Below are 13,134 nucleotides of genomic sequence, written 5' to 3' on the forward strand. Positions count from 1 at the left end.
AGTCTAAGGACATCAATGCCAGAGTGACACACTCTGACCCACTCTTAGTGTTTGCAGCTTCTTTCCATGGATTAAAAAAAAACATCATCAGTAGTCAAAGAGCTTGTTTTACCATAGAATATCGATAGTGTCGCTGAACATCTGATGTTGGTACATCGCTCTCAGAGGAAAATAGTTTGAAGAGACTACAAACAAACAACCAAAAGGGAAGTCATGGCCTAGTGGTTAGAGAGTTTGATTCCTGATCCAAAGGTTGTGGGTTTGAGTCTTGGGCCGGCAATACCACGACTGAGGTGCCCTTGAGCGAGGTACCGAACCCCCAACTGCTTCCCGGGTGCTGCAGTATAAAAGGCTGCCCACTGCTTTGGGTGTGTTTTCACTGCTGTGTGTGTGCACTTTGGATGGGTTAAATGTAGAGCATGAATTCATGAAATGGGTCACCATACTTGGTTGTATGTCACGTCACTTTCACTTTTGTCACTTAAATAAACATTTGTGAGCATATTATAATGTAGAATATCAGATGTTATTATTAAACTAACAGTTTGATTTCACTATTGATGCCCGGCCACCAGGCACTGTTGATGTCATGGCTGTTTAAGCTTCACTTTGCCCAGATGCCCTTCATGCAACATTTTGAGTGCACAGTCCTTGTGCTATGCCTGTGTCATTCCAGCAAGATCTTTAACATGAGCGAATGCCAATATCATCCCTGAAACCTGTGAGGGCCAGCCCTCTCTGATGTAAGTGCAGAGCTTGGGAGAGAAGAGGGTCCTGCTCCGGAGCTGCTTTGAGCTCCTGTTATAATACAATGCCCAGCAGAGGTGTGTGTAGAAGTTGGATGATGTCTTTTTCAGGATAGTTAATGTAATTTGTTTTTCACTGAACTGGGACAAAACAAGACAAAAGTTCAGCCACTATGTTTTCAGGGCCTGATGTGAACTGAAGATTGTAATTGTACTGATGGAGCCGATCATACCAACGTTGTATTCGCCGTGGTCTATGACCTCTACCTGAAGATGCCAGTTGTAATACTCAGGCATAATGATCTGTTCTCAATGTCAAAGCGCAGCCATAAAAATACAGGCGCCATCTTATACATGCCCACACATACTTCCTGCTCACCCACTGAATATTGTTGCTCTGCTGGGTTAAAGGCCAGAGAGGCAAAGTCTATGGGCCTCTATACCCCATTCTAATCTTGTGCTCCAGTGGCTGTGGCCGATGCATCACAGGTGACCATCGTTTTACAGAGGTGCTGAAATGCGACAATATAGGGGGTGAGGTAAGTTGAGGGTATGCACCGCCTTTGTACATTCCTGCCTCCACACCCAGGGCTCATCTTTCCAGAATAGCTGGCACAGAGGGGCGTGATGGTTAAATACCATAAAAGGAACTTTAAATAGTAGCCTGTCATCCACATGGGCAGGTAAGGTAGGTTCTGGGATAGACTGGATGGTCTCTAGATTATACTGGAGTGGGGAAATACCCTGACAACTTAAATCTCACAAATTCAATGATAGGTACAGCAAAAATACTTCAGTGTTCAGTGTGAGATTGTTCTTGGCAAGTTAATCAAAAACTTGTTGAGTTGCTCGTCATGAATGGTCATTGTGGGAGTAAATGACAACACCTTATTTCCCGCTAAGGAGCTGAGCTAAGGCCAAATGGGATCCTGTGATCCTCTGTGTTGGGGAGAGTTTGCACTTTTCCCAGTTGACCCGAAGATCCAACTGCCTGAGATGCAGGAGCACCAGGTCCCTGTGCTCGCACAACTTAACCTGAGACTGTGCTAGTATAAGCCAATCATCAAGATTGTTGAGGATGTGAACACCCTGCTCCATGAGGGGAACAAAAGCCCCCTCCACGATTTTTGTGGTTGGGAAACAGAAACAGAGACAGTCCGAAGGGCAGGACCTTGCACTGATATGCACGTCCCTGAAATGGCCTGTGGCCCGAAAGAATGGACACATGAAAGTACACGTCCTTAAGATCATTAAAAACAAATCTCAGGGACAGATGCAAGGGCCCGGTTAAAGGCACGCATGTCCAAGATTGGTCGTAACCCACCGCTTTTCTTGGGTATAATGAAGTAGGGGCTGTAAAACCCCATCTGGAGGGACTCTATCACATCCTTCACCAGTAGGACTCCAATCTCTGCATGCAAGACAGCAGCATTGGCCACCTTCACTGTCGTGAATCAGATATGACTGAACTAGGCAGGATGCTGAGCAAACTGAATCACATAGCCGAGGCTGATGGTCCACAGAAGCCAGTGAGATGGGCTGGCCAGGCACCCAGATACTGTGCAAGCAGTAACAGCAGAACCACTGTTGTACCTGGAGTGGGGCAGCGAGGTGGAACGCAGGGACCCAACTCGGGTGGCTTGTGAGTGGACCAAAGAGGGGTCTGAGTGTGCGGTTCAATGCTTACCTGGTTTCACAGGTTGGCAGAGGGTGCGTGAGTAGGGCCTTTGTTGATGCTCTCAAATTACTGCTGCCTGCTGGCAATGGAGGTGGATGAGTATGGTCCGGTGTTGGTCTGAGGAGTGATAGTCCCCCGAGATTTGGTTCCGTGAGGGGTTTTCCACCACTCTAACCCTCAAACCACCCGTGCTACTGCTGGAAGTAGACCTCACCTGGCAGCTGCATGGACAAGCACTAGATGTAACAGATGCAACAGGGAGCTTATGCAGCTTCTGTGTTTGCACTGAATTGCAAAGATTAATTTAGTCAATACTGAGTTCCTTTGCTTTGTAACAGCCCAAATGGTTTATAATATTAATTGACTGATTTATATTAGCGGTTTTATAAAGGTGAAAATGCCCATAAAAGGTAAAAATCAATTTAAACCTGTTGAAAAAGATTCATTTTTATCACTGGTGTGAACTAATCATCAGACAGAATATGCAGAATATCAAAAACTTTAGGAGTCAGCTGTCCACGGTAGTCCTTAAGATATCAGCACAATAAAACACAGGAAACAAAATATAGTCTAATTATCGTCATCGATAAAATCCCAGAAAATATAGATTTTCTGTCAATAACGCACATCCCTGATATATTTAACGTCTAGTTTGGAAAAAAATATAAATAAATATGACAGGTACCCTTTTTTCCACTTGATCCCCTGTCCTTCAAAATGTCTTTGCATGTTCCTGTTTTAAAGAGAGAGAGAGTGAGAGAGAGATAATGTTATTACAGGCCTATAATGTTATATTGTTATATTATAATGTTATACTGGAATTACTCAATAGTGATAGATGCCCCTTATTTGAGCCCCTACACCTGAGAAACTCTATGCACATCCTTGTATGCATAGGACTGATTTTGATACGTTAAATGTACTTGAAGTGAAGCACCATGCAGTTAGATAAAACAAGTATTGAATCAGGTTTGCAGATCCCATATACTTAAAATACAATTACTCAAATAAAACCAGGAGCACAAAAAAACTTGATAAGGACATTCCTATACAAACTTGCACCTTATACCCTAAAGCCATGTCACATGTCTAGTTCTATAATTTTGAATAACCACAGATAGGGTGGAGTAGAGTTTAAAGATGTGGAAGGTCAAAGCTTCTTTAAACATGTGGGAACATGTTACTTGCTGTATTAGGACATGAAAACCTAAGGGCTAAATCAACTTATCTGATGTACTAATATGCTTCATTGTCTTCTCTATCTGTTTTTGTTTTGTTTCTGTAAAATCTTGTGATTTGTTTAGTGCACTTTTCACACTTCCATATATTTAACCATCCCCAAACCTCTCTTTCAATGTCTTCTAGACATTACATTATGTGAGGAAGCAATATTTAAATTCCTTGCATCACCACCTTTGGCTTCTGTCTCTGTGGAGCATCTCTCTGAGAGCCTTCCAGGACATAAAGTGGACTGGAAGAGTGTTGAGAGGCTGAAGAAAACCTGCAGTCCGCAGCAGCAGGCACTACATCTGCTTCGTCTCTGGAGAGAACAAAATAAGCGCCAAGACAAACTCCTCAGTATCATCCAAGGTCATCATCTATATTTGGTTTATATAGCTTTAACTTCAAAGATCAAAAATGTGAATTCAAGTTAAAAAGTACAAGCATTATTGATCGTTAATGCTATTTTTGTCTCATGTTGTGGGAATGTAGTTTACACATAATCCTGTTTCCACAGATTTGAGGATATGAAAACCATAAACAGTCAGTTAATAAAAAAGTCCATAAAAGGTCAAACTATTATTTTAGATTGAAATCTCTTTCAAACCCATAATCAATACAAATCATGGTGTTTTCTGTTCAAATCCTGATATCAAGACATCAGCGTGTATGTAAAATAGAATGGTAAAATGTAGTCTCCTGAAACTTTATGATGTCTGAGAAAAAGAAACAATAAAATACAAATATAACATTTAAATCTGTAAATGCTTTGATCTTTCAGTTTATACATGTGATTACAAAGTAGGATTAATTAATTTACAGTAAATGATTCCAGACTTTAGCAGAATGAAGAGAAATCTACAAATTTCCTACTTTTGACACTATTTGCATTTGGAAATTAAACCGTTTTTAAAGGATTTTACATACAGATGTATGAACATTTGGAAGTAAGATAATAATTATTGGAAGGCTTGCAAAATTTATACTAGAGCTTATAAATCAGTGTAACTTGATGTAGCTTGCTCCTTAAGCAAAATTAACTATTTGTTTGTTTTGGCTTCATTTACCCTCATTACATAGCAATTACATATTTGTCTGCAGAATTGTTTTTAATAGAAATTAAAAATTAACTCAAGTGCAATGTACTTTAGGTTAATACATACTACTTCTACTTTCTCCTAGGTGTAAACCACTGTGAGAGGAAGGTATCTCACTGTGCCAGTGTAAAAAACCTTACACTGGAAGACCTTTTGACCTTGATGGAGAGTTTACCTGGGGAGAAAGTGAGCGAGGAGGATATTCGAGCCCTGGTCCGTTTCTGTCCCTCACAACGTTACATCCTGCAGCTCCTACACCTGTGGAAGATTCAGAATAGAGCTCAGGACCTAGCCAAAGCTTTATCTCACAGTCTCCGCAGACTACATTTGAAAGGTGCTCACCGACCCCTTCTTAAAATTCTGAAGAGGATCAGTCGGATTATTAATGCGTCATCCATACACCGTATGTATGAGAAGATGATTGTTAACATGATCCAGGACAACACATTTCAAAACCCAACAGTACAATGACTAATTATACTTTATCGAAGGACTATTAAAACAAGTTATTTAGGTTTAAGTATATAGTTTTAAACAATTGTGGATTAAAAGGGGGATGGGTTAAGTAACTGATTTGTTGTGTGGAGATGTATATCTTTTTTTGGGGCTGTTTTATATTGGACTAAAACTAAGAGTTTGACTCCAAAGTGGAAATATAAGCCAAGTTCTAGAGGAAAATCGACATTAATTCAAGATATTGCTTGACCTGTTATTACTTGGAAAATGAACCTATATGCTTTAAAGGAAAATGCCACCATTTTTCCATATTCCACTATGTTCTTGCCTCAACATAGATGAGTTGGTATGTACCTATCCCGTCTCAGTGCATGCAATCAATTTCTGTAGCACGCGGTACCACTATGCTAGCATTTAGCTTAACACCATTCATTCCTTAGGACCCAAACAGGGATGAATTTAGAAGATACCAAACACAAAATACATAAGTAGTTAAACAAGTAAGTATGGTGACACAAAGTAAACAGTGGCGATTTCCTAAGCAGATAAAAAATTATGAAGTGTTGCAAAGTGCTCTTCCACCATACATTATAGTTATAATTTTTTATCCGCTTAGAAAATTGCCACATTTTATTTTGTGTCACCACACTTACTCGTGTAACTACTCATGTAACTGTCTTTAAATAGGGAAAACATGGAAGTGTCTGGTGGCTTCTAAATTCATCCCTGTTTGGATCCTAAGGAATGAATGGTGCTAAGCTAAATACTAGCATAGTGGCGCTGTGCGCTAAGCGATTGAGTGCACGCACTGAGATGGGAGAAGTATGTATCAACTCATCTAAGTTGAGGGAAGAACAGTGAAATATGGAAAAACGGTGGTGTTTTCCTTTAATGAAGTTGTAAATAATGGAAGTTGGTCATGAATGTATAATACAATAGGGAACAGTAGTTATATTTAAGTGTCATTATATGTTGTCATATTTTGTTTTGTTTAAAAATTATTAATATATATATATATATATATATATATATATATATATATATATATATATATATATATATATATATATATATATATATATTATCAATATAATATAATTTGTTTTAAGGATTTAAGTATGGTTTTAACAGTTTTGAGTAGATATTGAGGTTTACCACCACATATTCTCAAAATGAAAGTATGCTGAAGATCCTTTGTCCATACAGGGACCACTAGGGCATGAGGTCCCCAGTTATCATTTAGTAATCTTTTGTTAGCCTACCAAAACATGTATGTTTCCCGTGACACTTAATATAGGATAAGGCATCTGTCACTAGGGATAGTGGGGGCCTCCACAGACAAGTGCCCAGGGACCTTGCAGAACCATATTCTGACCCTGTAACCATGACAAGCTTGTAAAGTCTTTAAAACTGTTTGCGCTGGACATAGTAATCAAGGAAGCTAATAATGTAATATTAATTATAATTTCAACTTTCAAACGCCCTAAAATGAGCTTATTGTTTGATGTCTATTTCTCATTCTAATATATGACAGGTGTTTTTTTTTTTTTTTTACTGTCAGTGTAAATTTGCTTGATTTTTCTTTAAAAAATAACTTTTTGCATTCATACATTATCTGACTTTACTATTCTGCTTGTATTATATTCATTGATAATATGGAGGTATCCTACAGGGGAAAAATATTCTAATATACTAGGAAGCAGTTGTGACACTTGGAAAAAGAGGAATCCAACAAGCATACATATTTAAACATCCAAACTATTAGTGGAGGAAATTACTGAATAAAACAACTGAGAATAGTTTGGCATACATGAGTGAATGAGCATGGTGTACAGTATTATAAAAGGGCTTGTTTCTGTTTTAAATGTTTTGTTTTGTTTACTTTAGATCTTACGTCATCTTTCCAAATGGAAATCAAATATAGAAGTGCGTTGGTGGGGGGAGTCCAGGAGTTCTCCTTTTAGATTACTGATTAGTTATGAATGAAAAAAGTTCATGTCAGATACATTATTTACAAATGGCACTAACATCGCAATTCAATATCACTTCTAAATTATTTGTGCAGTAATTCTTAGTTTTTATATTTTTGTTTCAATTTGAAATTGCTTAAAAACAATAATATAAATATATATAAATAATATAAACATAACATGCTTATATACCAACAATATACTGATTCCAACTTCAAATGGAAGTTTGGTGGTCTGTTTGTGACATTAACAATGGAGGACAGGAGGCAGATGCAAGTAAATGGAGTTTATTGAAAGGAGGTGTGATGAATGAATGCTGGAGAGTGACGCAGGGACCACGACGGCAGCACAGACAGGTGAGTAGGTGATTTGAGTGTGTTGGTAGCGATGACGGTGGTGGTAGATCGGTGATAGGCGGTGATAATCCGTGAGTGACTGTGATAATCCAAGGAAGACCGAAACAGGAAACCGAGCAAGGACAGGAACACAGGAGCACGCACAGAACATTAACACGAGGACCTCAAACAACGATCTGACAAACAGGAGATGAAAGACAGGGCGTTTAATAGGCGGCTGGAATGAGTCGCACCCACATGAACCAATCAACATGACGTAACATGAATACAGCTGAAGACGGTGCATTCACGAACCGTGACAGTACCCCTCCTCCTAAGGACGCCTCCTGGCGTCCCCAGAATCTCTTACCTGTCGATTGTAATCATCGATAAGGGAGTGATCCAGGATGTCCCTAGCAGGTACCCAACTTCTCTCCTCCGGACCGTAACCCTCCCAGTCCACCAAGTACTGAAATCCGCTTCCCCTCCTTCTAGAGTCCAGAATGCGATTAACCAAATAGGTGGTCTCCCCATCTACGAGACGCGGTGGGGGAGGGACCGGGGTAGGCGGATTAATGGGAGAATGAAATACGGGCTTAATCTTGGACACATGAAAGGCGGGATGAATTCTCCTGTACGTAGGAGGGAGTTTAAGGCGGACTGCCACCGGACTTATGATTTTGGTGACAGTAAACGGGCCAATAAATTTGGGAGCCAATTTATTAGATACGGAACGGAGAGGAATATTCTTGGTAGAAAGCCACACCTTTTGACCCACGACGTATACGGGAGGCCTAGACCGGTGGCGATCGGCCTTGGCCTTGGTGCGCGCCCCCACTTGGAGTAGAGTCTCACGGGCTCTGGTCCAAGTGCGGTGACACCTCTGGACGAAGGCGTGAGCGGAGGGGGCCGCAACTTCGGATTCCATACTGGGAAAAATAGGTGGCTGGTAACCTACACTACACTCAAAAGGAGATAGGCCCGTAGCTGATACTGGTAAGGTATTGTGGGCGTACTCCACCATAGACAATTGTTGGCTCCAGGAGGAAGGATTCTTGGAGACCAAACATCGCAACACCCTTTCCAAATCTTGGTTGGCTCTCTCGGTTTGACCATTGCTCTGGGGGTGAAACCCCGAGGACAGACTTACAGTCGCTCCCAGTAGTCTACAGAATTCGCGCCAAAATTTAGCCACAAATTGGGGTCCCCTGTCGTAAACCACGTCTATCGGGAGGCCATGTAAACGAAAGACGTGGTCTACGACGGTCAACGCTGTCTCCTTGGCTGAGGGTAATTTGGGCAAGGGAATAAAGTGGGCTGCCTTCGAGAACCGGTCCACCACGGTTAAAACTACCGTGTTGCCCTGGGAGGGCGGGAGGGCGGTAATAAAATCTAGAGCGATGTGGGACCAGGGTCTCGAAGGGACCGGCAGCGGTTGGAGTAACCCATCCGGGGGCTGATTGGAAGTCTTACCAGTGGCACAAACCGAGCAAGCCAAAACAAAACTGTAAATGTCGCGAGCCATAAGTAGCCACAAGAATTGTTGCTTGACTAAAAATCTAGTATGGTTAACCCCTGGATGGCAAGCTACATTTGAGCAATGTCCCCACTGGATAACGTTGGACCTTAATCCCTCCGGCACAAATAAACGGTTCGGTGGGCACCCGGGCGGAGGCGTTACCCCTTCTAAGGCCGTTCTGACCTTCGATTCGATCGCCCATGTGAGAGTGGAGACCACTAATGTCTCAGGAAAAATACACTCGGGAGTAGACGGGCGTACGGAATGGTCAAAAATACGTGACAAGGAATCGGGTTTGATATTCTTGGAACCCGGGTGGTACGAAATAGTAAAGTCAAAACGTCCGAAAAAAAGTGCCCATCGAGCCTGCCTGGAGTTCAACCTCTTGGCAGTGCTAATGTACTATAAATTCTTGTGGTCAGTCCATACTATAAAAGGAACCCCCGATCCCTCTAACCAGTGTCACCATTCCTCCAATGCCATCTTAACCGCCAACAATTCTCGGTTACCAATATCGTAATTTCGTTCTGCCGGAGATGAACAATATGAAAAATATGCGCAAGGGTGGACCTTGTCGTCTAAGGGAGAACATTGAGATAACACCGCTCCTACCCCCACCTCTGACGCGTCGACCTCTACCATGAACTGACGTGTAGGGTCAGGGGTAATCAGAATAGGGGCTGAAATGAAACGGCTCTTCAGTTTGGCAAACACAGCCTCAGCTGTGTCTGACCACCTGAACGCAGTCTTGGCGGAGGTCAAGGCGGTCAGAGGTGCGGCTAGTTGGCTGAAGTTGCGAATGAAACGCCGGTAGAAGTTAGCGAACCCCAGAAACCTCTGTAGGGCCTTACGGGAATCTGGGCTTGGCCATTCTACCACAACCTTAACTTTCTCGGGATCCATGCGTATTCCCTCAGTCGACACGATATACCCCAAAAATGGAATTGACTGTGCATGAAACTCGCATTTCTCCGCCTTGACAAAAAGCCCATTCTCTATCAACCTCTGAAGCACTCGTCGGACGTGCTGCACATGCTCCTGGAGAGAGGAAGAAAAAATCAATATGTCGTCCAGGTAGACATAAATGAACTGATCGATCATATCTCGCAGCACGTCGTTGACGAGTGCCTGGAAGACCGCTGGGGAGTTGGAGAGCCCGAAGGGCATCACCAAATAATCAAAGTGCCCTCTGGGGGTGTTAAAAGCGGTCTTCCATTCATCCCCCTCCCTGATCCGAACCAAATGATATGCATTGCGTAAGTCCAGTTTTGTGAAAATTGACGCTCCCTGCAACCTCTCGAAGGCCGAAGACATCAACGGCAAAGGATAAGTATTCTTTACCGTGATGTTGTTCAGTCCCCGGTAATCAATGCAAGGTCGCAGTGATCCGTCCTTCTTTCCCACAAAAAAGAACCCCGCCCCCGCAGGAGAAGAGGAAGGGCGGATGAATTTAGAAGCTAGAGAATCAGAAATATATTTCTCCATAGCCTCCCTCTCTGGAACAGAAAGTGAATAGAGTTTGCCCTTAGGCGGAGACTTACCTGATAGTAAATCTATGGCACAGTCGTAAGGACGATGCGGAGGAAGAGAAGCAGCCCGAGACTTACTGAACACTTCCTTCAGATGGAGGTACTCAGCGGGCACGTTAGACAAATCCACCACCTCCTCCTGCAACATAGACACAGACGGACAGGCAGACACTAGACAAGACTCATGACACTTTTTACACCAACACAAAATGGAGTTAGAGGGCCAGTCAATATTAGGGTTATGGAGGAGGAGCCATGGGTGTCCGAGGACAATGGGTGCCAGGGGAGAGTCAAGGATGTGAAAGGAGATGGTCTCGGAGTGATTGCCAGATGTGATGAGTGTGATGTCTTCAGTAATGTATGAGATGGTAGGGAGTTGCTGTCCAGTGAGGGCGTGAACCGTGATGTGGTGCGGAAGGGGTCTGAGGGGAATGTGGAGTTTGTGGGCTAATGTGCTGTCCATGAAGTTACCTTCTGCCCCAGAGTCCAGTAGTGCTTGACAGTGATGTGTCTGTGCTGACCACCGCAGCCTTACCAGGAGGAGCGTAGAAGATGATGGTGATGATGATGATGAGGTCCTCTCGGTGGAGATCCCACCCGATAGTAGCCTCATACGTACTACCGGGCCTGGCCTTTTACCGGACAGGCATGGGCTTGATGTCCGGCTCCCCCGCAGTAAAGGCATAGGCCCAGGGACCTCCGCCTCTCCTTCTCCTCCCGGGAAAGCTGACCTCGCCCTACCTGCATGGGCTTGTGATCGTAGACGGGGCTGGCCACGTCCCCGTCGCTGAATCGCACGTCTGCCGGTCCCCTGGATGGGGTGCTGAGTAGACCCCTCCTCTCCATCCGTGTCAGACGTGCATCGACCCGTAGCGCCAGCTCAATAAGTCCATTGAGGGACGGGGGAAGATCCAGGGCGTAGATCTCCCTCTGGACGCGGTCAGCCAGTCCATGCAGGAACATGTCCCACTGCGCCTCTTCGTTCCAATGGCACTCCACTGACAGGGTCCGGAACTCGATCGAATAGTCCAAGACGGATCTCTCGTGCTGGCGTAACTCCGCCAGCTTCCTGGCCGCCTCCCGTCCTGCGGCGGCCCGATCAAAGACCCGTCTCATCTCGGCGTAGAGCACCTGAAACGAGGTGCAGCATGGGTCCTGGTTCTCCCACACCGCTGTTCCCCACAATGCCGCCCTCCCAGAAAGCAGGGTAAGTACAAAGGCCACCTTGGCCCTCTCATTGGCAAAGGTTCTGGGCTGGAGGGCAAAGTGCATATCACAGCGGTTAAGAAAGGCTCTACAAAAGTCGGGCTCACCCGAGTACGCCTCCGAAATCGGGAGGCGTGGTTCCGGCTGGGAGGGGGCCTCAGACGGTGCTGGTGGAACAGGCGGTGTGAGTGGCGCAGTGGGAGCTCGTAATAGCTGGAACTGTTGGGTGAGCTCGGACACCGGCGTCATTAAAGCCTGAACCGCGCGACCAGTGTCGTTAAGATTCCTCTCCTGGGAGTCCATCCTCCGAACACTGGCGCTGAGAAAATCTTCGAGGGAGGAAGGTTGATTACTCGCTGCCTCCAGGTTGGTCAGATCGTTCTGTGACGTTAACAATGGAGGACAGGAGGCAGATGCAAGTAAATGGAGTGTATTGAAAGGAGGTGTGATGAATGAATGCTGGAGAGTGACGCAGGGACCACGACGGCAGCACAGACAGGTGAGTAGGTGATTTGAGTGCGTTGGTAGCGATGACGGTGGTGGTAGATCGGTGATAGGCGGTGATAATCCGTGAGTGACTGTGATAATCCAAGGAAGACCGAAACAGGAAACCGAGCAAGGACAGGAACACAGGAGCACGAACAGAACATCAACACGAGGACCTCAAACAACGATCTGACAAACAGGAGACGAAAGACAGTGCGTTAAATAGGCGGTTGGAATGAGTCGCACCTGGGCAACACCCACATGAACCTATCAACATGACGTAACATGAATACAGCTGGAGACGGTGCATTCACGAACCGTGACACTGTTGTACATTATGGTAGTGTTCATAATGATTGCTTTTTTTAGGTTAACTGTTAACTGCTGTTCCTCTCCTTGTAAGAATTCATTTTAAACCGTATTTAATAATAAGACAGTTTAATTAAAGTTAGAATTGTTACAATGGATTTCTCTTTTCTTTCACATGGTACCCACGTTATGCCTGTAATTCATTCCAGTTTCACTGATATTCACCGCTGAGAAGTCAAATGACATATAACTTTATCAAAAAGCTTTTCATCTACGGTATATCGGAAAATAGATTAGACAGTTTAAAGTGAAATATGTGAGACCTAATCATAGAACACAGATTAATAAAGATAATGTTCATTAATTAAGCTAATGTATTACTGAAAGCAATATGGTAATTTATTTTTTGTTTCACTGGATAATGTAAAAGGGTTGTATGGTTCTCTATATCTTCATAATGTATTACTTGAGTGGTGGGTGTGTAATGAACTGAAACGTGCAAACTTCTCACCAGTCCGGCCTTTTTGTGGGTGGGTAAGGATACATTTAAAGAGATGAACGCCCTTAGTTCTTCCTATCTTG

The 13,134-nt window shown here is 43.7% G+C and overlaps 1 protein-coding gene across 1 annotated transcript in view; it reads left to right on the forward strand.

The window, feature by feature from the left end:
- The window catches only part of LOC132151961 (tumor necrosis factor receptor superfamily member 11B-like), a 60,047-nt gene extending 54,053 nt beyond the window's left edge, over nt 1-5,994 (forward strand). The window contains exons 4-5 of the mRNA XM_059560536.1: nt 3,790-4,014; nt 4,828-5,994. Coding sequence (XP_059416519.1) covers nt 3,790-4,014; nt 4,828-5,213 — 611 coding nt within the window. The 3' untranslated portion in view covers nt 5,214-5,994. The remainder of the gene's footprint in view (nt 1-3,789; nt 4,015-4,827) is intronic.
- The last annotated feature ends 7,140 nt before the right edge of the window (nt 5,995-13,134 follow it).

The sequence above is a fragment of the Carassius carassius genome, chromosome 10 (assembly GCF_963082965.1).
Source record: "Carassius carassius chromosome 10, fCarCar2.1, whole genome shotgun sequence".
Taxonomy (NCBI): Eukaryota; Metazoa; Chordata; class Actinopteri; order Cypriniformes; family Cyprinidae; genus Carassius; species Carassius carassius.